This window comes from Oncorhynchus mykiss, chromosome 4 (assembly GCF_013265735.2).
Source record: "Oncorhynchus mykiss isolate Arlee chromosome 4, USDA_OmykA_1.1, whole genome shotgun sequence".
In the NCBI taxonomy this organism is placed as follows: domain Eukaryota; kingdom Metazoa; phylum Chordata; class Actinopteri; order Salmoniformes; family Salmonidae; genus Oncorhynchus; species Oncorhynchus mykiss.
The window spans coordinates 5,874,700-5,897,288 of record NC_048568.1 but is presented as its reverse complement, the minus strand read 5'-3'; the positions used below and the strand labels follow the sequence as shown (position 1 = coordinate 5,897,288).

General features: G+C 43.2%; 1 protein-coding gene across 2 annotated transcripts in view; it reads right to left on the bottom strand.

Moving 5' to 3' along the window:
* paplnb (papilin b, proteoglycan-like sulfated glycoprotein) overlaps positions 1-21,761 on the bottom strand; it is a 33,195-nt gene extending 11,434 nt beyond the window's left edge. Inside the window, exons 1-8 of one of the 2 annotated variants that reach the window (XM_021600031.2) lie at positions 21,688-21,761; positions 19,016-19,077; positions 18,521-18,630; positions 18,368-18,428; positions 18,167-18,269; positions 16,106-16,236; positions 8,727-9,035; positions 1,471-1,647 (exon numbers count right to left, since the gene is read on the bottom strand). In XM_021600031.2, the coding sequence (XP_021455706.2) occupies positions 1,471-1,647; positions 8,727-9,035; positions 16,106-16,236; positions 18,167-18,269; positions 18,368-18,428; positions 18,521-18,630; positions 19,016-19,072 (948 nt within the window). In that variant the 5' untranslated portion in view covers positions 19,073-19,077; positions 21,688-21,761. The remainder of the gene's footprint in view (positions 1-1,470; positions 1,648-8,726; positions 9,036-16,105; positions 16,237-18,166; positions 18,270-18,367; positions 18,429-18,520; positions 18,631-19,015; positions 19,078-21,687) is intronic. The other variant, XM_021600030.2, reaches the window with a different exon arrangement.
* Between the last annotated feature and the right edge of the window lie 828 nt (positions 21,762-22,589).

Here is a 22,589-nt window from a genome sequence, read left to right as displayed (position 1 = left end):
TGTCCCCGTAAGTTGGTGTGGAATTCTGCAGCCGATGAGGCCTTCCATCTACTGAAGGGGCGTTTCACCTCTGCACCGTTTCACCACCCAGATCCTACGCTTCCATTCATGGTGGAGGTGGACGCCCCAGAAGTGGGTGTGGGGGCCGACCTGTCACAACTTCACTGTAATCCACAAAAATTGTATCCATGTGCATACTATGTGCATACTACTCTAAAAAAGTGTTTCTTGCAGAAAGGAACCATGGTCCGTGATTGGGAGCTCCTTGCAGTGAGGAGTGGAAATACTGGTTGAATGGCGCCACGGACACATTTCTCATCCTCCCGAGGCGGCTGAACCCGCGCCAAGCAAGAAGGGCCCTTTACCAGATTCAACTTCACCCCGCTGCCCACATGAGGCTCCAATGCGCCGTCCTCCGCTGGAAGGAGCAGGTGGATCGTCACCGCAGTGAGGCGCCTGTGTTCCATCCTGGTGATCACATCTGGCTCCACCAGGAACCTCCTGCTCTTCCTGCCCTGCCGGAAGCTGAGCCCTCGGTTTGTGGGGCCATTCAAAGTGCTCCGGAGGGTCAATGAGGTAACATACAGATTACAGCTTCCCACTAACTATTGGATGTCACCCTCTTTTAATGTTTTCCTCCTCAGGCCGGTGGTTCCTGGCTCCCTGGCTGATTCCGTCCCCCACGACCCACCTCCCCTGGACATCGAGGGAAGCCCCGCTAATGCTGTCAGATCCCTCCTGGACTCCTGACATCGTGAGGGTAGGCTCCAGTACCTGGTAGACTGGGAGGGGTACAATCCAGAGGAGCGGTGTTGGGTTCCGGGGGACGACATTCTAGATCCCAACATCCTCTCAGATTTCCACCTTCACTGACCAGACCAGCCCACTCCTTGCCTTCGGGGCAGTCCCCATGGCCGGCGTCGCCCTGCGACTGGAGCCGTACGTGTGTGTGTGTGTGGGGGGGTGTACTGTCTACTCCCGCTTTGGTACTTGACGTCGCCTGTCTACTTACCACCGGTCACACCTGGACTTCATCACTCTCCCTGATTACTTCAACTTTATGTAGCACTCTGTTTTATCACCCATTAGGTGGTATGGTTTCATGTTTAGACTACTCCTGTTTTGTATTCCTGTGTCTCTGTTACAGAGATGCTACATAAGGATATAGTACAGAGGAGGCTGGTGGGAGGAGCTATAGGAGGACAGGCTCATTGTAATGGCCGGAATGGAGTAAGTGGAATGGTATCAAACATATGGAAACCACATTTGACGCTGTTCCATTGATTCCAGCCATTACAATGAGTCCGTCCTCCTATAGCTCCTCTCACCAGCCTCCTCTGGTATAGTATGAGGTCGAACATCCCTCTCCAATTCAAAATGCTTTGTTGACATGACAAAATGACTTGTATGTATTGCCAAAGCAACAATGTGGAACAATTTAACAAACAACTAAATGTATCTCTCTGTTACCAGTCCGAAGTCATGGACGTGCCAGCTGATGTGGATGTGGCAGGCTGGCTTGCGGCAGGCTTGGACTGCAGGTGGGCGTACCAGACCACTGCAGGCTTGGTCACCAAAGCGCTCCCCTCCTGCCCCCACGCAAACCACCTCTCTGGTCTGCTGGCCGTCCCCACAGGTCACCGAACACTGGGAATGGGAAATATATAATAGGGAAACTTGGCATCAAAACAAGATCAATGGCTCAATCTTACATTTGACATTTTAATAATTTAGCAGACGCTCTTTTCTAGAGCAACTTACGTTGGAGAAATTAGAGTTAAGTGCCTTGCTTAAGGGCACATTGACAGATTTTTTCACCTTGTCGGCTCAGGGATTCTAACGAGCAGTGTCGTGTATTCATGGCTGCCATGGAAAGCCAGGCTTCCCAAATATTTCACCAATGAAAATGTTTCTTTCATCTCTGTGTTTTCAAAGTGTCTCAATCTCACCTGAGAAATCTTCCGAACAAGGGAAACAGCGCCCCTCTGTTTCAGTATGTGTAGCCCTTGTATCTGATGCTGTCTGGATCAAAAGAGTATGATGTTGTCGCCGTACCTTTTGATTGATACCAGCAAGCATTTAGCCAATCAGTGTTGAGCTGAGCTCAACTGTGGGTTGTCCTGATGCAGCAAAACACCCCAAGAGAGGCCAGTTTGGATTTGGTTTCACACCATTCAAATCACATCCAAAGCAAAACGTCATTGTCAGAAACGTGTTTCTGATCAGCTTGTGTTGTTGTCCTGCAGAAGCTAGCTTACTAAATCAGCCTTTTCTTAAGTCATGGATGGAGATGGGGATTTGGACTTGTGGTTTTGACTTAACACTCTGTACAGGCCAATGATTTTGACGGCGAGTCTAATCATGAATTCATATATTGTTCCACTGATACAATTGAAATGTAATATGTAGGCTCATGTTAACTAGCTAACTTAGCTGATTCATTGTTGCCCATGCGAGGAACTTAGGCTAGCAAGCCTAAGTATGACAACAAGTATGACAAAAAAAGCGTACTATATGACAGACCCATGAACAGACCCATGAACATCGGCTTTCATCTAGTCTATGCACACTCTCACACACACACACAGAGAGAGACAGAAATCAGTACCGCTGACAGCCACATTGATTAGACCAATTTTTGTAAGGGGTATATCAGCTTTAATATCCATGTATTTGTCTGCATCATTTCCAATCCCCCATAGAGACGATACCAGTAAAAAGTTTGGACATCTACTCATTAAAAGGTTTTTCTTTCTTTCTTTTACTATTTTCTGCATTGTAGAATGATAGTGAAGACATCAAAACTATGAAATAACACATATGAGATCACGCAGTAACCAAAAAAGTGTATTTTAGATTCTTCAAGTTAGGCACCTTTTGCCTTTGACAGCTTTGTACACTCTTGGCACTCTCTCAACCAGGTTAATGTATTCAATTAACAGGTATGCCTTGTGGAATTTCTTTCCTTCTTAACCACTTGTCTTTGTGAGACGCATAGTGGTGAACTGATGATCTCTGCACGTGTGGTTCCCACCGTGAAGCATGGAGGAGGTGTGATGGTGTGAGGTTGCTTTGCTGGTAACACTGTCAGTGATTTATTTAGAATTCAAGGCACACTTAACCAGCATGGCTACCACATCATTCTGCAGCGATATGCCATCCCATCTGATTTGCGCTTAGTGTGACTATCATTTGTTTTTCAACAGGACAATGACCCAACACACCTCCAGGCTGTGTAAGGGCTAATTAAACAAAAAGGAGAGTGATGGAGTGCTGCATCAGATGACCTGGCCTAAACAATCACCCAACTTCAACCCAATTGAGATGGTTTGGGATGAGTTGGATCGCAGAGTGAAGGAAAAGCTCAGCATATGTGGGAACTCCTTCAAGACTGTTGGAAAAGCATTCCAGTTGAAACTGGTTGAGAGAATGCCAAGAGTGTGCCATGCTGTCATCAAAGCAAAAGATACAGTGCGGCAAAAAAGTATTTAGTCAGCCACCAATTGTGCAAGTTCTCCCACTTAAAAAGATGAGAGAGGCCTGTAATTTTCATCTTAGGTACACTTCAACTATGACAGACAAAATGAGAAGAAAACAAATCCAGAAAGTCACATTGTAGGACTTTTAATGAATTTATTTGCAAATTATGCTGGAAAATAGGTATTTGGTCACCTACAAACAAGCAAGATTTCTGGCTCTCACAGACCTGCAACTTCTTCTTTAAGAGGCTCCTCTGTCCTCCACTCGTTACCTGTATTAATGGCAGCTGTTTGAACTTGTTATCAGTATAAAAGACACCTGTCCACAACCTCAAACAGTCACACTCCAAACTCCACTATGGCCAAGACCAAAGAGCTGTCAAAGGACACCAGAAACAAAATTGTAGACCTGCACCAGGCTGGGAAGACAATCTGCAATAGGTAAGCAGCTTGGTTGAAGAAATCAACTGTGGGAGCAATTATTAGGAAATGGAAGACAGACAAGATAACTGATAATCTCCCTCGATCACAAGAACGGTGAGCAAAAATCCCAGAACCACACGGGGGGACCTAGTGAATGACCTGCAGAGAGCTGGGACCAAAGTAACAGAGCCTACCATCAGAAACACAACGCTGCCAGGGACTCAAATCCTGCAGTGCCAGACGTGTCCCCCTGCTTAAGCCAGTACATGTCCAGGCCCGTCTGACGTTTGCTAGAGAGCATTTGGATTGGGAGAATGTCATATGGTCAGATGAAACCAAAATATAACTTTTTGGTAAAAACTCAACTCGTCGTGTTGAGGACAAAGAATGCTGTGTTGCATCCAAAGAACACCATACCTACTGTGAAGCATGGGGGTGGAACATCATGCTTTGGGGCTGTTTTTCTGCAAAGGGACCAGGACGACTGATCTGTGTAAAGGAAAGAATGAATGGGGCCATGTATCGTGAGATTTTGAGTGAAAACCTCCTTCCATCAGCAAGGGCATTGAAGATGAAACGTGGCTGGGTTTTTCAGCATGACAATGATCCCAAACACACTGCCCGGGCAACGAAGGAGTGGCTTCGTAAGAAGCATTTCAAGGTCCTGGAGTGGCCTAGCCAGTCTCCAGATCTCAACCCCATAGAAAATCTTTGGAGGCAGTTGAAAGTCCGTGTTGCCCAGCAACAGCCCCAAAACATCACTGCTCTAGATGAGATCTGCATGGAGGAATGGGCGAAGTGTGTGAAAACCTTGTGAAGACTTACAGAAAATATTTGACCTCTGTCATTCGCCAACAAAGGGTATATAACAAAGTATTGAGATAAACTTTTGTTATTGACCAAATACTTTATTTTCCACCATAATTTGCAAATAAATTCATTAAAAATCGTACAATGTGATTTTCTGGATTTTTTTTTTCTCATTTTGTCTGTCATAGGTACACTTCAACTATGATGAAAATTGCAGGCCTCTCTCATCTTTTTAAGTGGGAGAACTTGCAGAATTGGTGGTTGACTAAATACCTTTTTGCCCCACTGCAGCTACTTTGAAGGACCCAAAATATATTTGGATTTGTTTAAAAATAAATGGGTTACTACAAGGCAGAAGTGTAGACTCGAGTCACATGACAAATATGATGACTTGCAACTCAACTTTCACTTTAACACCAGTGACTCGTGACTCAACTTGGACTTGAGCCTTTTGACTCGAACTGACTTGATACCCTCCCCAAGCCCAAATATAAAAGAATATGCTCTTAAAAAAGTGTGCAGCGCATCAACTCTTCATTTAACAGATTACAGTTGAATCGGACAACAGCCAATCAAATTGTGCCAGCTGGGAAAAAGTTGCACGTGGCAGTGCAGAGGAACGTCGGTGGGTGAATTCAGATGGAACCCTTGGAAAGATGTTACCCAAAATTATTATTTTTGGAAATAAAGACTACGCTGTATCAACAAAAAAACAGTTGCAACTTGCAAAACATGCGGGAAGAAAATTACAGACCAAGGTGCAACAACTTCCAACTTTGTTTGACATTTGAAGCTGCACAAAGAATGGTAATTCATGGCTAATATAGCTGACAGCTAACGTTATATAATTTATAACTTTACTAGGGTAACATGTAGGTTAACGTAACGTTAAATCGATGAGAATCCACACAGTCAGCCAGGCCTGGAACGTGATCATTGCACCCAAGCTTGAGCTACAACTGGTTAGGCAGTTGGTAGCCTAAATCCTGCCTGATGTTACTGCTGTTCCTAAAACCATTAACATACGTTTGCCTACTGTAACCATACACAAAGAGGGGGTTTGTGTTAAGGTTGGTCGATTGTGTACAAGCCTACATCGCCGATTGCACCCCAAAGCGATAGTCGATCGCTATGAGGGGGGTCTTTCTCATGGCTACCCATGTATTTCCATGGAAATACACATTTTATTTGGCAAGTAATAAATATCTATATTCTTAAAATCATTCATAATTGCAAAAGGGTTTTCCAATGATCAATTAGCCTTTTAAAATGCTAAACTTGGATTAGCTAATACAATGTGCCATTGGAACACAGGATTGATGGTTGCTGATAATGTCTATGTAGATATTCCAGAAAAAAAAATCAGTCGTTTCCAGCTACAACAGTCATTTACAACATTAACAATGTCTACACTGTATTTCTGATCAATTTGATGTTATTTTAATGGACAAAAAAAAATGCTTTTCTGTCAACAAGGACATTTCTAAGTGACTCAACTTTTGAACAGTAGTGTATATTTGAACCATAGTATTTGTAGTATTGTTTGTTCTGTCTTTTCTGGTGGATTAAACTTAAATTGCAACCAACTTTCTATTGCTGTAATCTGAATATGGGGTGAGATTGAAGCCTTTAGTGAGAGGACTAATGCTTTAATATTGAATCATTTCTGCCCTCCTAATTAATATTCATTATATAAATACATTCAATTTTGTCTGGCTTGACATTCCAAATTAAAATGTCATATTTTTCGCTAGGTGTAGGCAAGGCCATAAATAAATAGGTAAACTGGGATATGGCTAAAGAGTTAATCAGGGTGATTTTTTTCCTATAAAAATGTATTGTAGTGTGATCATATTCAGGATATGAATACCGAGTATGTCCGCATCACCGTCAGACCATTTTATTGGTAAACTACATGGTAATGTAAAAGTTACTTTTTCTGTGATCCAAAACATAGTATAGTACACATATCATGATTTAGTTGTAATCCAGAGAGGTTAGGACAAAATATCAAGATCTTCGATGAGGCTGTGAAAGGATCCATATTGTGGATTTAAAAGAAAACAACATGAATCCTCAGCATACAATGACAACTTTTAAACCCTGGATTTCTAGCCGCTTGATATTATAGTTGATATTGTAGCTAACATTTCGATGGCCATTATAAATAAATATACTGATAGGTGACAGCCTTGTTTTACTCCTCTTGACAGTTTAATACTTTCTGAGAAGTAGCCATTATTTACTATTTTACACCTAAGATACATTTTACACCTAAGATACATAACTTTAACACATTGTATAAGAGATTCTCTAAAATGTAAATATTCCAGGCATTTATATATACATTCCAGTCATACTTTATCAAAAGTCTTTCCAAAGTCAGCTTTGAATACCAGGCCAGGTTTCCCTGATTTTTCATAGTGTTTTATTGTTTCCAGTATAGTTTGTTGATTGGACTAAATCGTTTTTGGTATATTTAAGTTTGTTTTCACTGTATTAAACTAAGCATACATTGCATACAACCTTGTTGATTTGATGATGTTTCAATGTTTAAGAAGAAATGGTGCTGGAATAGCGGAGGCAATGCTCCTGTTTCCTTTGTGCTGACTTGCTTAACTCCATGGTTCTAAATTAGTAGTTGTTTAGTAAAATGGCAGAAACATTAACTTGTTTGACCATGCTGTAGGCCATGTAACTGTTTGTTACATGCAATATTTATTTGCTTTGTTGACTTCACAGTACAGATTTTGCCCTTCCGGTTTTGTTATGAAACAAATATAGGTGTAGTTGAATTCATATCACCACTGTGGGACTGTTGTCTTGGCCTTATTGTATATCAAGGTGGCGTATGAACGAATGGGTTATAGTGCAAGCAAGACAATTATCACAACAGGGTGTAATATGCCTTTTTTTACTGGTTTGGTGGGACAATGCCATTATTGCGATACTTGGTAGTATCGTGGTAAGGAAACAAAACACGAAGCGGATTGATATTCTTTAGGAAAACAGCCCTAATGTTGGAAGCAAACATCATTATGTTGTCATCCAGAGTCACATTTGATTTATTTTCCAATCTGTAGCATACAATATTTTCCGTGGTTCTGGTACCGGTTCCGACTGACATTCTGGCGTATAAATTGATGTGTGGACACTGTAGATGGAAATGGCATGCATTGAGCAATTGCCCTGATTGCAACAGCCACAGTAATATATTTTGTTCGTCTGTGTGATGTAGGATGTGAAATCTGAAACTACTTGAGGCTGGGAAACTACTTGAGACTGTCCATCAACTCCTGATTGAACCCTACAGTATGTCACAGCCACAGACAAATCCTTACATCTTAACACAGCAGGAGAGTTGATCATTATAGCATATCCAGAGATCGATTTATAGCCATAAATAAAATAAAAAATATGATTAGATTTTAAACAACAAAAAAATCTTTGTTCGTCATTGATGGATAAGTATAATAAGAAATGAAAGATGTGTTCCTAGCGAGTTCAGGAAGCCAAACTAGACCTCAGTGTAGCATTCACAGCGGAGGGATCAGATGTTTTGATCAAGAGGGACCTTAAGAAAATATGTACATTTTCTCTAACACTAAACATGCAAATATGTATTTTTCAGTTATAAGGAAGGTGAAATCTTGTAGTTAGTGGATTTATAATTTGATTATACTATATTTAGAAAGCATATAAGTCATTTCAGGCCCCTCTATTGACCATACTGGGACCAGACCTGTGTCAAATACATGAAAGTATTTGAGACTAGATGTCCTTGAATTAGTTTGGAGTATGTACTTTTGGGACTATTCCATTGGTACCGGCTAAACTAAATCCATTGCAACTCAAAGTATTTGAAAGTATTTGACATACATTATGTATTCGACCCAGGTCTGACTGGTAACCCACCACACTCCCACAGCCACCCTTTAGTCTTATAATCATACTAGTAATAATACTGGTAACAGTCTCACTATACCGACCATACTGGTCCCCCCAGGTACCCACCACACTGAAGCTGGACACGCTGTACTCGGCACATCCCTGCTGGTTGCAGGCCTGCTGGCTTTCCGGCCTGGGCAGTTGCTGGGAGACGCAGTAAGAGTCATCCACTACATGGGGTGCCATCGAGTCCTGCACCATGCACTGCACGCTGCGGTGCTGGGTGCCACTGTTGCAGGGGGCCGAGCACTCGGACCAGGCGCTGTATGTGTAGGCATACGTGAGGGGCTCGCGGTAGCGGAGGTTGGCAGCGGGAGCGGGAATGGCAGGCACCACATCGTGGTCCATGCCAATGATTTCTCCATTTCTCACAGCCTAGAGAAGGAAAATATAGGAGGATTACATGGTCAAACAACATCCCTGAACAGATGACACAGTTATATGCCCCCCCACAACCTCCCTCCCATGCTAGTTTTGGTTATCCTCCCTACTCCCATCCCCAGGACAGGCCCGGGACACTCCTGCCCCCGATGGCAGCCCCAACCCTGCAACAGGAGCCACGCCAAGTCCTCCTGTACACACCCAGAATGGAGCTTTGGCAGCCACTCCACACAGCTATTTTTGCTTAATCACACTAGACCTGAATCAAACAATGAAACCTGCTGCCAAATGTTTTCTCAATGCAATGTTTGTTTTTAGTCAGTATAGTAATGTTATTAATCTGACAGTTTCCCTAGCTAATTCCCTACTTTCACACTGACATTGTATAAACAGCTCTACACTGTCATGGTGAAAAGTCAGTAAACAACACTATGCTCATAATGTCTTAGTAGGATCAGGTTAATGTGTAGGCTACAATCTGGGATCTGTGAATAATGGTCATTTCAATTGCTGAACCATTGATTCTATTCTTGGATAATATAACGTATAAATGTACACAAGTATTTCTTTGTCATGCCTCATCTGAACAGGATCAGATGGTGACAGGGATCACAGCAGGGTCGGAGAACCAGGGAAGACCAGTCTCTGACGGCGCAGAAGTGAACTTTTGCAGATACAACACTTTATTCTCTCTGTGCAGCAAACACTGGACAAGCAAGAAGCTTCAAAGACTGAAAGACATTTAAGGCAGTGTGACAAACCTCTAAAGTTGATTTCAAAACTGTATCAAGGGTTGATAGAGGCTTTTCTCGGTGACACAAAACATGTAAAACAAAAATGAGAGGAAGACCTGAGAGAAGCTAATGATGATGAATGGATACAGATATGTTAGAATTCCCAGTCATGTTCATATCTCAGACATAAATTACTGCAGTTTAAGACCATCCATAGAACGTACTATATGCCAGTGAAACTGAATATCATGCACTCTGAAATGTACTTCCTAATCTGGAGGTGTTAAACACATAAGGGAACATGTTTCAATATGCTATTTTATTTATCTGTTATTTTACCAGGTAAGTTGACTGGGAACACGTTCTCATTTGCAGCAACGACCTGAGGAATAGTTACAGGGGAGAGGAGGGGGATGAATGAGCCAATTGTAAACTGGGGATTATTAGGCTATGGTCTTGGGAAGGCTGGCTGAATTCTGGCAAAGAGTGTTCTTTTATCTCAATATGTCTACAGATTCTCCCTTTAACCTGTTTTTGTTTGGTTGGAAATGTTGATACTGGAGACTTATCAGAAGAAATTGCATTTATTACAAGATTTAGAGTGTATTTAGGCAATCCCTAGCTGCTGGGCTGCTCAGTCCTGGCCCTGGAGGTCTGCTGTACTGTTGTCACTCTGGCCTTGGCCTAACACACCCGAAACCACTAAAGAATGTTTCACTAAGATCCTAAAGCTGAGTGGGGTGTGTTGGGGCGCTGCAGGGCCGTGGACCCTCAGGGACAAGACAGGGTAACCCAGCTATATTGTGTGCAAGTCAAAAGAGCTCTACTGTACTATTAGGCCATTGACATGAATTGCAGTGCAAACAGTACCAGGCGATAGGCAGGCTTGAGGTCAGGACACGCAGGGGTTCAGTGGTCAGGTCTGAGTCCAAACAGTACAAGGGGATAGGCAGGCTTGAGATCTGAACAGGCATAGTGGTCAGGCAGGCGGGTTCATAGTCAGGACAGGCAAGGGTCAAACCCAGGAGGGATAGGAAAAAACAGAGACTGGGAAAAATAGGAGCTAGGAAAAGGCTAGTTGAACGAACTGGCACAGAGACAGGAAACACGGATAAATACACTGGAGATAATAAGCGACACCTGGAGGGGGTGGAGACAGGCACAAGGAAAGGTGAAACAGATCAGGGCGTGACAGTACCCCCCTCTAGCGGGCGCCACCTGGCGTCCTACCTGGGCGCATACCTGGTTGACCAGGGTGTCAGCGGTGGAAGTCGGTGATGAGTGCTGGATCCAGGATGTCTCTCGCAGGAACCCAGCACCTCTCCTCCGGGCCGTAACCCTCCCAGTCAACCAGGTACTGGAAACCCCTGCCCTGTGGCTGAACACCCAGGAGGCGTTTCACCATGTAGGCCGGATGGCCATCGATGACATGGGAGGAGGGGTGGGCCTGGAGACAGAAGACAAAGGGCTGTGAGTCACGGGCTTAAGACACATGGAAAGTAGGGTGAATACGAAGGGTACGGGGTAACAAAAGATGGACAGCAGTGGAACTAAGGACTCAAGAGATGGGAAAAGGGCCAATGAAATGGGGGGACAATTTGCGGGACTCCACCCGAAGGGGCAGGTCCCGTGTGGAGAGCCATACCCTTTGCCCAATGCGGTAGCGGGGAGCTGGAGTCCGGCGACGGTCCGCCTGTTGATGATACCTGGAGTTGGTCTTGAGACGTGCCGCCCGAGCCCTTCTCCAGGTACGTCGACAGCGGCGGACAAACATCTGGGCCGAGGGTACATTGACCTCCTGCTCTTGTTCTGGGAAGAGTGCAGGCTTTTACCCCATAGAGCACTCAAAAGGGGAGAGTCCCGTGGTTGAACAGGGAAGGGTGTTCCGGGCATGCTCCACCCAGACCAGTTGTTGGCTCCTGTTAGTGTGGTTGGTTGAGACCAGGCATCTTAGGGTGGTTTCCAGGTCCTGGTCAGCTCGCTCCAACTGGCCGTTGGATTGGATAGAATCTGGAGGACAGGCTGGCCGATGACCCAATAAGGGTGCAGAACGCCTTCCAGAACTGAGACGAGAACTGAGGACCCCGGTAGGAGACCATGTCTACCGGGAGTCCATGGATCCGGAAGACGTGCTGCACCATAAACTGGGCTGTCTCCTTGGCAGAGGGTAGTGTGGGGAGAGGGATGAAATGGGTGGTTTTGCAGAACCGATCCACTACCGTCAGAATGACAGTGTTGCCATCAGACGGAGGGAGCCCAGTGACAAAGTCCAGAAAGATATGGGACCAGGGACGATGAGGGACTAGTAGTGGCTGAAGGAGGCCAGAAGGAGCTTACTGTGGAATCTTGTTCTGAGCACAGACAGTGCACAAGGTGATGAAGGCAGAGACGTCAGGAACCATTGTGGGCCACCAGAAATGTTGTCGGAGGAAGGCTAGGGTACGACGGCAACCTGGATGACAGGTCAGCCTGGATGAATGAGCCAATTCAAGGACCCGGGACCAGTGTGAGATAGGGACAAACAACCGATTAGCTTGGCCCTCTTCAGGTTCAGACTGGGAACGTTGTGCCTTGCGGACCAAGGCTACAATACCTAACCCACTGAAGCGACAAGGCACGGAGAAGGGTTTAGAAGACAATGGTGTGGCAGAGGAACTGGATAGGCGGGAGAGGGCATCAGGCTTCACATTTTTGAACACTGGAAAATGGTGAAGTTGAATCTTGTAAACAATAAGGCCCACTGGGCCTGCCTGGTGTTAAGGCTCTTGGCTGTAAGTAGATATTCCAAATTCTTAAGGTCGGTCCAAACCAAGAAAGGCTGTTCGGCTCCTTCCAGTCAGTGCCTCCACTCTTCCAGTGCCAACTTGACCGCCAGGAGTTCTCGGTTGCCTACTTCGTAGTTCCTCTTTTCAGGATTGAGACGATTGGACAGGAAGCACAGGGATGGAGCTTTTGATCCTGGGCAGATCGCTTGGACAGGATGGCCACCACTCCAACATCAGAAGCTTCGACCTCTACCACAAATTGACGGTGGTAGAGGTGAACCGCTGCTTCAGGTCCACGAAGGCTCAGTCGACAGCTGGAGACCATGTGAACGGTACATTGGGAGACGTGAGTTCAGAGAGGGGGACTGCTAGGGTGCTGTAGCCCAGAATTAAACGGCGGTAGAAGTTAGCCAAATCCCTGGAAACGTTGTAACTGCACCCTGGACTTAGGTTGAGGCCAATCTACCACTGCTTTCACTTTTCAGGATCCATTTGGACATTTCCATCAGCGATGACATATCCCAGAAAGGAGATTGTAGAGCGGTGGAACTCACTTCTCGGCTTTCACAAACAATTTGTTCTCCAGGAGGCTCTGAAGGACTTGTCTGACATGAAGAACATGTTCTTGGGCAGGAAAAAAACAGGATGTCGTCAAGGTAAACAAAAACAAAACGGTTTAGCATGTCCCGGAGCACATCGTTTACCAGGGCCTGGAAGACAGCGATTCTTGGTGAGTTCAAACGGCATGACCTGGTACTCATAATGTCCGTTGGCTGTGCTAAATGCTGTCTTCCACTCATCTCCTTCGCGTATCCGAACTAGGTGGTAGCCATTCCGAAGGTCCAGCTTGGAAAAAATGGTGGCCACCTGGAGAGGTTTGAAAGCCGAGGAGAGGAGTGGTAGGGGGTAACGATTCTTGATTGTTATATCATTCAGACCCTGGTAGTCAATGCACGGACGCAGGGTCTTGTCCTTCTCCACAAAGAGAAGGACCGGCACTGGCAGGAGATGCAGATGGACGGATGCCTCCAGTAGCCAGAGAATCCTCAATGTACTCCTCCACGGACTTGGTCTCCAGGCCGGATAGGGAGGAGATCAATGGCACAAACATAAGGACGGTGTGGGGGAAGAGAAGTAGGCATGTGCCTTACTGAAGACCTCCAGGTCATGGTACTCAGTGGGAACGGCAGAGACATCTGAGGCTTTGCTAACATCCCGAGGGTGACGTCTCAAGGACGGCTGTGCCTCTTTAAAGCACCAACACAGGATGGAGCTCGTGGTCCAGTCAATAACAGAATCCCAAAACCACAGGAAAAAAATAAATAATAATAATAATAATTTTAAAAAATTGATGAGGAGGAACTGCATGGTCTCACTGTGGTTTCCTGATATCCGTATATGAACGGGCACTGTGCTATGGGTGACTCTACCAATATAGCAGCCGTCCAGTGCCCTTGCATCCATGGGGACAAAGAGAAGTTGAGTAGGAATACCTCATTCCGAAACCATGCTAGCATCCATAAGTCTGTCATAGTTGAAGTGTACCTATGATGACAATTACAGGCCTCTCATCTTTTTAAGTGGGAGAACTTGCACAATTGGTGGCTGACTAAATACTTTTTTGCCCCACTGTACATCAGCCCCAGAGTCAATGAGCACCCGGAGAGACTTAGACTGGTCTTCCCACAGCAGAATCACAAAAAAAGGTGGGCGGGTGACTAAATTAGGGGACTCCCAGTCTGGCTCACCAGAGTACTTGTACCCACTAAAGAAAATGGTTTCTTAACAAGGCAAGTGGCTATATAATGTCCCACCCCTCCACAGTATAGACAACAGTTAGAATTCAGCCTATGTGAGCGTTCCCCCACCGATAACCTAGCTCTTCCCAGTTGCATGGGCTCAGGAGTATCAAACTCACTCATCGCCGATGATTCTCGGGGAACCTCGAGTGTTTTTGAGCTCTACCCTGGAATACACACGTCGGGGATTTACGGTTTCCTTAGGACGTGTGCCAGCATCAGCAGACGAACCCATCGTCCTTTCACACCGGCATTTTCGTAGGCGCCCATCAATCCTAATCACCAGGACGATGAGGGAATCGAGGGCCCGTGGTATTTGGAGGAGGAAGGTGTGAGCCTCTGGATTCCAGGAACTCTTGGCGGCCAATGTGCAAATATCTACTGCGTAGTCTGCCACACTACGGGAGTTCTGATGTACCAGCAGTAGTTTGAGCCGCCTCCCACCCGGGCACCGGAGAATCGAAAACCTTCCTCACTTCTGCCATGAATTCCTCCAAGCTATGGCACACAGCGGATTGCTGCTCCCACACAGCCGTTGCCCAGAAAAGCGCCCTTCCAGACATTAGTGTGATTAAAACCGCTATCTTTGATCGGTCCGACAGGAATGAAGAGGGCTGGAGTTCAAAAATGAGGGAGCATTGGGGATGGAATGCCCAGCAGCTACCAAGATTGCTTACACAGCGCTCCAGAGGAGGTAAGTGGGGTTCTCGGGGAGCCAGGGTAGGTTGAACAAAACCACTAGTAGTAGAAAGATTACTGGGTGGTTGGGAGGTCTCAGATGTAGTATGCTGCCTATGAGCTAATTCACAGATTTGCTCCATAATAGCCTTGAACCCTTGGTCGTGGCGGAACGAAGCCCTTCCAAAAGGTCCCTCAGTAGCTCTTCATGCCTCCCAATGTGGCTCCCTTCTGGGAGACAATGTGACGGAGCTGGTCCAAGTCTGCTGGGTCAGTCATGGCCAGTTCGTACTATCATAACACAAGGCGAAACGCATATGCAGACACAGGAGGCAGATGGTTGAGCTCCGATATTCATTATAACAAAAGGGGTAGGCAAAAGGCAGGTCGGGGACAGGTGGGAGTTCAAAAACCAGATCAGAGTCCAAACAGTACAAGAGGATAGGCAGGCTCGAGGTCAGAACATGCATAGAGGTCAGGTAGGCGGGTTCGGCGTCAGGACAGGGAAGGGTCAAAAAGCAGGAGAGCTAGGAAAAAACAGAGACTGGGAAAAACAGGAGCTAGGAAAACGCTGGTTGACTTGGTAAAACAAGACGAACTGGCACAGAGAGACAGGAAACACAGGGATAAATACACCGGGGATAATAAGCGACACCTGGATGGAGTGGAGACAAGCAAGTTTTTCTTTCTGCTTGCATTTATGTTTATTTATGTTGATGTGTGTATTTTCTGTAATTTATGTAATTCATGGCTCATCTGTAAAAGAGACCTAAACATTTAAAATTATACATTTCAGTGAAAGGGGATAGACAGATACAAAGACATGTATTGCATTTGTGTTTAAGGTGCTGGCACTTTACCCACTAAAACAGCCCCATGCATTTTGGTGTGTTGCCGTCATCAGAAAGATAACATTTCTAATGTATTTTCCAATTCAACAAGCAAGTTGAAGTACCTACCTACCCGGTGGGCACAGACGTTGATTCAATGTCTATTCCACGCCGGTTCAACGTAATTTAATTGAAATGACGTGGAAACAACGTTAATTCAACCAAAGTGTGCCCAGTGGGAAAGTACTAACTACTAACCTTGCAGATGCCGTTGATACAGATGTCACTGCGCCCCACATAGCAGGGTGTCCCGTCCACCACGGAAGGCCTGTGTCTGTAGAAGAAGTTCTCTCCACGGGGGACGCAGTTCAGCTCACATGGGTTGGAGGCTTCACAGGTAAACAACAACAGGTAAACAACAAAGTACATTGCCCATCTTTGTGTATGGGTAATGTTGTTATGGGTAACAATCCATAGCGAAATGTTAAACTATTATTTGCATCAATATTACAGTTTTATTCAATAGCTTTTCACAAGTATGTGGTACATTTTGACAACACTTAGTACAAAAGTCAAAACAGATCATCATAAAGGAAGTCGTTTCAAAATTCTAAGAGCGATTTCAATTGACTAAGTACAACACACAAAATCATAGTCCCTTTTACACCTAGAAATACAGGTTTTGCATTGGAATATGTGTTCATATAGAGTGACTGCTTATCACAATGCAATGCTCACATTACTTTTGATATGATTGTCTATATAATTGTACTGTGAAATACCACGACATCATTGATTTAATCACCAAAACACAACATAATGATTTTTTTCACATTTTAGTTGTTTTAACAACCAGTTAATCCAATAGCAGAAAATACAAGATACACGTTTCAAAATTGCCCTTTGAATATAATATGCTACAGTACTGTAAATTACAGTACATTACACTGTTTTAACATTAGGCAATACACTTGCAACACCTACATGAATTGACCCTTCAAAAATCTAAGGTGTGATCAAAGGTGTACTGTTAGCTAGCTAGCTAATATTAGCTGGCTGGCTCCCTAGTTTATGTTATTATTCATATTCATATCCCAGAGCCGTTTGCTTTTCTAGTTAGAGCCTATTGTTAGCTAGCTAACATTGAACCTGGTTGGTTAGCTCCGAGCATTTTCATGCAGGGTAGTAATGAATTGAATTGTCACTGTGCTCATTGTTGTTTAACTAGCTAACGTTGGCTGGCTGGCTCATTAGCTAAAGTTACGTGACATGTGTGATCTTACACGTTGTTTACTAGGTTCATTGTTTACCTAGCTAGCTGCATGTCTTAAGCTAAAGTGTACAACACCCATTGAATATGGCCGGTGTCGGTAAACATTGGCAATTTACAGTACTGTAGCATAATCCATTGTAAGGGCAATTTTTAAACATGTATCTTGCATTTTTTGCTATTGGATTGACTGGTTGTTAAAACAACAAAATGGAGAATATATCATTATGTCATGATGTTGTGTTTTGGTGATTAAATCAATGTGCTCATATTTCACAGTAAACATATTTTGGATCAAAGGTTGCGTGGTAAAAGCAGTGGTGTAAAGTACATAAGTAAAAATACTTTAAAGTACTACTTAAGTCGTTTTTCTGGGTATCTGTACTTTACTATTGATATTTTTTACAACTTTTACTTCACTACATAACTTAAGAAAATATTGTACTTTTTACTCCATACATTTTCCTTGACATCCAAAAGTACTCATTACATTTTGAATGCTTAGCAGGACAGGACATTAGTCCAATCACGCACTTATCAACCGAACATCCCTGGTCATCCATGCTGCCTCTAATCTGGCAGACTCACTAAACACATGCTTTGTTTGTAAATTATGTCTGAATGTTGGCCTGTGCCCGTGGCTTTCCGTAAATAAAGAAAAACAAGAAAATGGTGCCTTCTGGATTGCTTAATAAAAGGAATTTGAAATTATTTATAATTTAACTTTTAATACTTTTAGACTTTTACTCAAGTAGAATTATACTGGGTGACTTAAACTTTTACTTTAGTCATTTTCTATTAAGGTATCTTTACTCTTACTCAAGTATGACAGTTGGGTACTTTTTCCCCCACCCTATGTTAAAGTTGTATCCAAACAAAATAAATGCAAAATAAAAGGTTTTGAATATGAGACTTGCTTCGTTACAAGTGTTACCAGTTTGGAGTTTTGTACTAAGAGTGTAGAAAATTCCCCCACATACTTGTGAAAATAGCATCAAAGTGCTAAAAAAAATACTATATGGCAATACAGTATATAATCCGTATTGCACCTCCATGGTAAGGCAGCCAGGTGTAACGTTTGCCCTGGAAGTCCATCCTACTAAACTGGGCACACTGCTCCTCACGGAAGTCCCTGGATCCCACTGGACATGCCTGCATGGAGCAATTACAGACAATGTCCGTCTGTTAGTGTTTACATCGGAAACAGAGAGAGAGATTGTGTGTGTGTGTGTGTGTGTATGTGTGTGCACCTGCATATTACAGATGCGGTAAGATTTTGAAGATCCCACGCAGTTGTTTCCTCCATCCGTCCTGCAAGTCAAAGAGAAGTAGAGTCAGAAAGACACACAATCATCATATACACTCTCTCTCTCACTTGCATGCTGGCTGTCTCTTTCTTTTACCTTGCAGTGATACATTGCCTGATCCTCATGGCTACTCCAGTGCCACAGGGGCGACTGCATGCCCCATAAGCTCCATACTCCCCCCAGTAGTCATTGCTGGGCGATGTTAGCTGGAACACAACAGCAGCCAGCACATCAAGCACTGAGACACCACTGTGCACTAGTACACACAGTACTCTACACCAGAATAGCAACTGGAAAACATCCTATCACCACAAACCATTCCATATCATTACACAAACCCTTATTATACACCAGTAGGGTAAAGATAGAAAATCCCCACATTCCAGCTGTTTTTGTAAACAGAATCATACTATTTGTGTGTGTGTACATTCAGTGTAAACTTGAACTGTATTGTATGCTATTGAGTTGTGTTGTATTATTTATGCTATTTTATGTGTATGTTGTGTATGTGGTATTATTAGATTATCATATGTACTGTATTTCCTGTGTGTACTTTGTACTTAATAATACAATCAAATAAGTATCACTTACAGAGAATGATGGTACAGCCAGTAACTGCAGGAGAACCAGGACCAGTAGGATGCCCATGTTTACTAGGGAGTAAGTGCAATGATAGTACTGCATTGAAGAAAGCTACAGATTGTAAAGACCTTACAGCAATGTCCTTTTAAAGGGACATTTCTAAAATGTTCAACTTCATGTTCATCATCTCCCCCAACATCAGCATGTGAACATGATGCAATTTTTATGTTTTGTAGTAAAAAAATATAAAGGAAGAGAATGTGTTTCCAATGATATCATCAACTAATTAGAAGAACGTTTGTAGGCAATTAGTATGCAATTCCTACTCATAATTGGTTAAAATCACATGATGTACACCGGTGTTGTCAATAGCTTCTTCTGTCTATTTTACTAGAAAACATAGAAACAGTCAATTTTCACAAATGTTTATGTCGGGGTGGTGCTGGAGATGATGAATATGAAGGAAAACATTTCTGAAATGTCTCTAACGCGTTTCATTTAACATCTGATCAACTTTCGGATTAATACAATTATATACAGTACCAGTCAAACGTTTTGGACACACCTACTCATTCCAGGTTTAATTTTTTCATTATTATTTTCTACATTGTAGAATAGCGTGGACATCAAAACTATGAAATAACACATGGAATGATGGAGTAACCCCAAAAAATGTTAAACAAATTAAAATATACTTCATGTTTGAGATCCTTCAAAGTAGCCACCCTTTTCCTTGATGATAGCTATGCACACTCTTGGTATTCTCTAAACCAACTTGTTAAAAGTACATTTGTGGAATTTCTTTAATTCTTAATGTGTTTGAGCCAATCAGTTGTGTTGTGACAAGGTAGGGTTGGTATACAGAAGATAGCCCTATTTGGTAAAATACCAAGTCCGAGTGGCGCAGCGTTCAAAGGCACTGCATCTCAGTGCTAGAGGCGTCACTACAGACCCTGGTTCGATTCCAAGCTGTATCACATCCGGCTGTGATTGGGAGTCCCATAGGGGGCCTAGTGTCGTCCATGTTAGGGTTTGGCCGGGGTAGGCCGTCATTGTAAATAATAATTTGTTCTTAATTGATTTGCCTAGTTAAATCAAGGATAAATAAATGTATGGCAAGAACAGCTCAAATAATCAAAGAGAAATGACAGTCCATCATTATTTTATGACATTAAGGTCAGTCAATCTTTGAAAGTTTCTTCTAGTGCAGTCGCAAAAACCATCAAGCGCTATGATGAAACTGTCTCTCATGAGGACCACCACAGGAAAGGAAGACCCAGAGTTACCTCTGCTGCAGAGAATAAGTTCTTTAGCATCAGAAATTGCAGCCCAAATAAATGCTTCACAGAATTCAACTAACAGACACATCTCAACATCAACTGTTCAGAGGAGACTATGTGAATCAGGCTTTCATGGTCGAATTGCTGCAAAGAAACCACTACTAAAAGGACACCAGTAATAAGAAGAGACTTGCTTGGGCCAAGAAACACGAACAATGGACATTAGACCGGTGGAAATCTGTCCTTTGGTCTGATGAGTCCAAATTTGCTATTTTTGGTTCCAACCGCCTTGTCTTTGTGAGACGCGGAGTAGGTGAACGGATGATCTCCGCATGTGTAGATCCCACAGTGAAGCATGGAGGAGGTGTGATGGTGTGGGGTTGCTTTGCTGGTGACACTGTCTGTGATTTATTTCGAATTCAAGGCACACTTAACCAGCATGGCTACAACACAGCATTCTGTAGCAATACACCATCTCATCTGGTTTGTGCTTAGTGGGACTATCCTTTGTTTTTCAACAGGACAATAAATCAAATTCAATCAAATGTATTTATAAAGCCCTTCTTACATCAGCTGATGTCACAAAGTGCTGTACAGAAACCCAGCCTAAAACCCCAAACAGCAAGCAAGGAAGATGTAGAAGCACAATGACCCAAAACACACCTTCGGGCTGTGTAAGGGTTATTTGACTAAGAAGGAGAGTGAAAGAGTGCCGCATCAGATGACCTGGCCTCCACAATCCCCCGACCTTAACCCAATTGGACCGCAGAGTAATGGAAAAGCAGCCAACAAGTCATTCCAGGTGAAGCTGGTTGAGAGAATGCCAAGAGTGTGCAAAGCTGTCATGAAGGAAAAGGGTGGCTACTTTGAAGAATCTGAAATATTATATATATTTTCATTTAACATTTTTTTTGTTACTACATGACTCCATATCTGTTATTTCATAGCTTTCTGTCTTCACTGTTATTCTACAATGTAGAAAATAGTAAAAATAAAGAAAATCACTTGAATGAGTAGGTGTGTCCAAACTTTGACTGGTACTGTATATAATGATAATATATAATAACATAAGTGTCTAACTGAAAATGACAGTGAAAATTGACCAAGAAATCGCTCTAAGCTGAAATTGTAATTTGCCTTATTTAATTGTTCCAATGACTACATCCTATTGGTGCGTATCTTTTACATACAGGCCACACAGACAGCTTTAACATACACAGAGAAGACAAAATAACCACTTGTCACCACAAAAGACACATTCCCTAAAAAGTTTCCAAAAATGTAACGAGAATGAGAATATGATAATAGAATATATGATCATCATTCAATAGTAGCTTATCAATATCTCTGTAGTTTAAATCCAAGCCTCTTGCCCAGCATCCTAGAAGGAAGTGCACTCACCCAGAAGACAGGACAGCGACTGACACTCAGTTATCTGTACACTCCACCTCTCAGCTCTCAAAGCTGTTAGCTACAGGTGTCAGGTTACAATTAACTCCTTGCATGAAATTAACACCTTTTATATCCTGTTCACTGGATCATTTCCACTTGGATTTGCCCCTTCGCTCACTTTGCCTTTCATATTTTATTAGATTTTTATCAGGAGATGACGATGAATGTATACACTACCCGTCAAAAGTTTTAGAACACCTACTCATTCAAGGGTTTTCCTTTATTTTTACTATTTTCTACATTGTAGAATAATAGTGAAGACATCAACATTATGAAATAACACATGGAATCATGTAGTAACCAATAAAGTGTTAAACAAATCAAAACATGTTTTAGATTTGAGATTCTTCAAAGTTGCCACCCTTTGCCTTGATGACATCTTTGCACACTCTTGGCATTCTCTCAACCAGCTTCACGAGGTAGTCACCTGGAATGCATTTCAATTAACAGGCGTGCCTTCTTAAAAGTGAATTTGTGGAATTTCTTTCCTTCTTAATGCATAGGCGTGTCCAAACATTTGACTGGTACTGTGCACACACATCAATAAAAGCATAGAGTGTCACATTTGAAAAATACATGTTTAACACGTACAGAGAAAACAGCTTACAAGTGATGTCATTTAATGGTTTGTATGTGGTTCATTCTGACCACTGAAAGTCCCTTTCACACACCCCACAACCACAATCCCACTAAACACACACTGATAAATCACATGAGAAGAGCAGTTGGAGTCGCCAAGTCTTAAGAGGTTACTTATGAGTTATTTCAGTGTGAAAGCACAGAGGAAGACTCATGCCAGGGTGGTGAAGAAATCCTGTTTCTATATGTTAGAGAACCATTAGTAGCGGTTC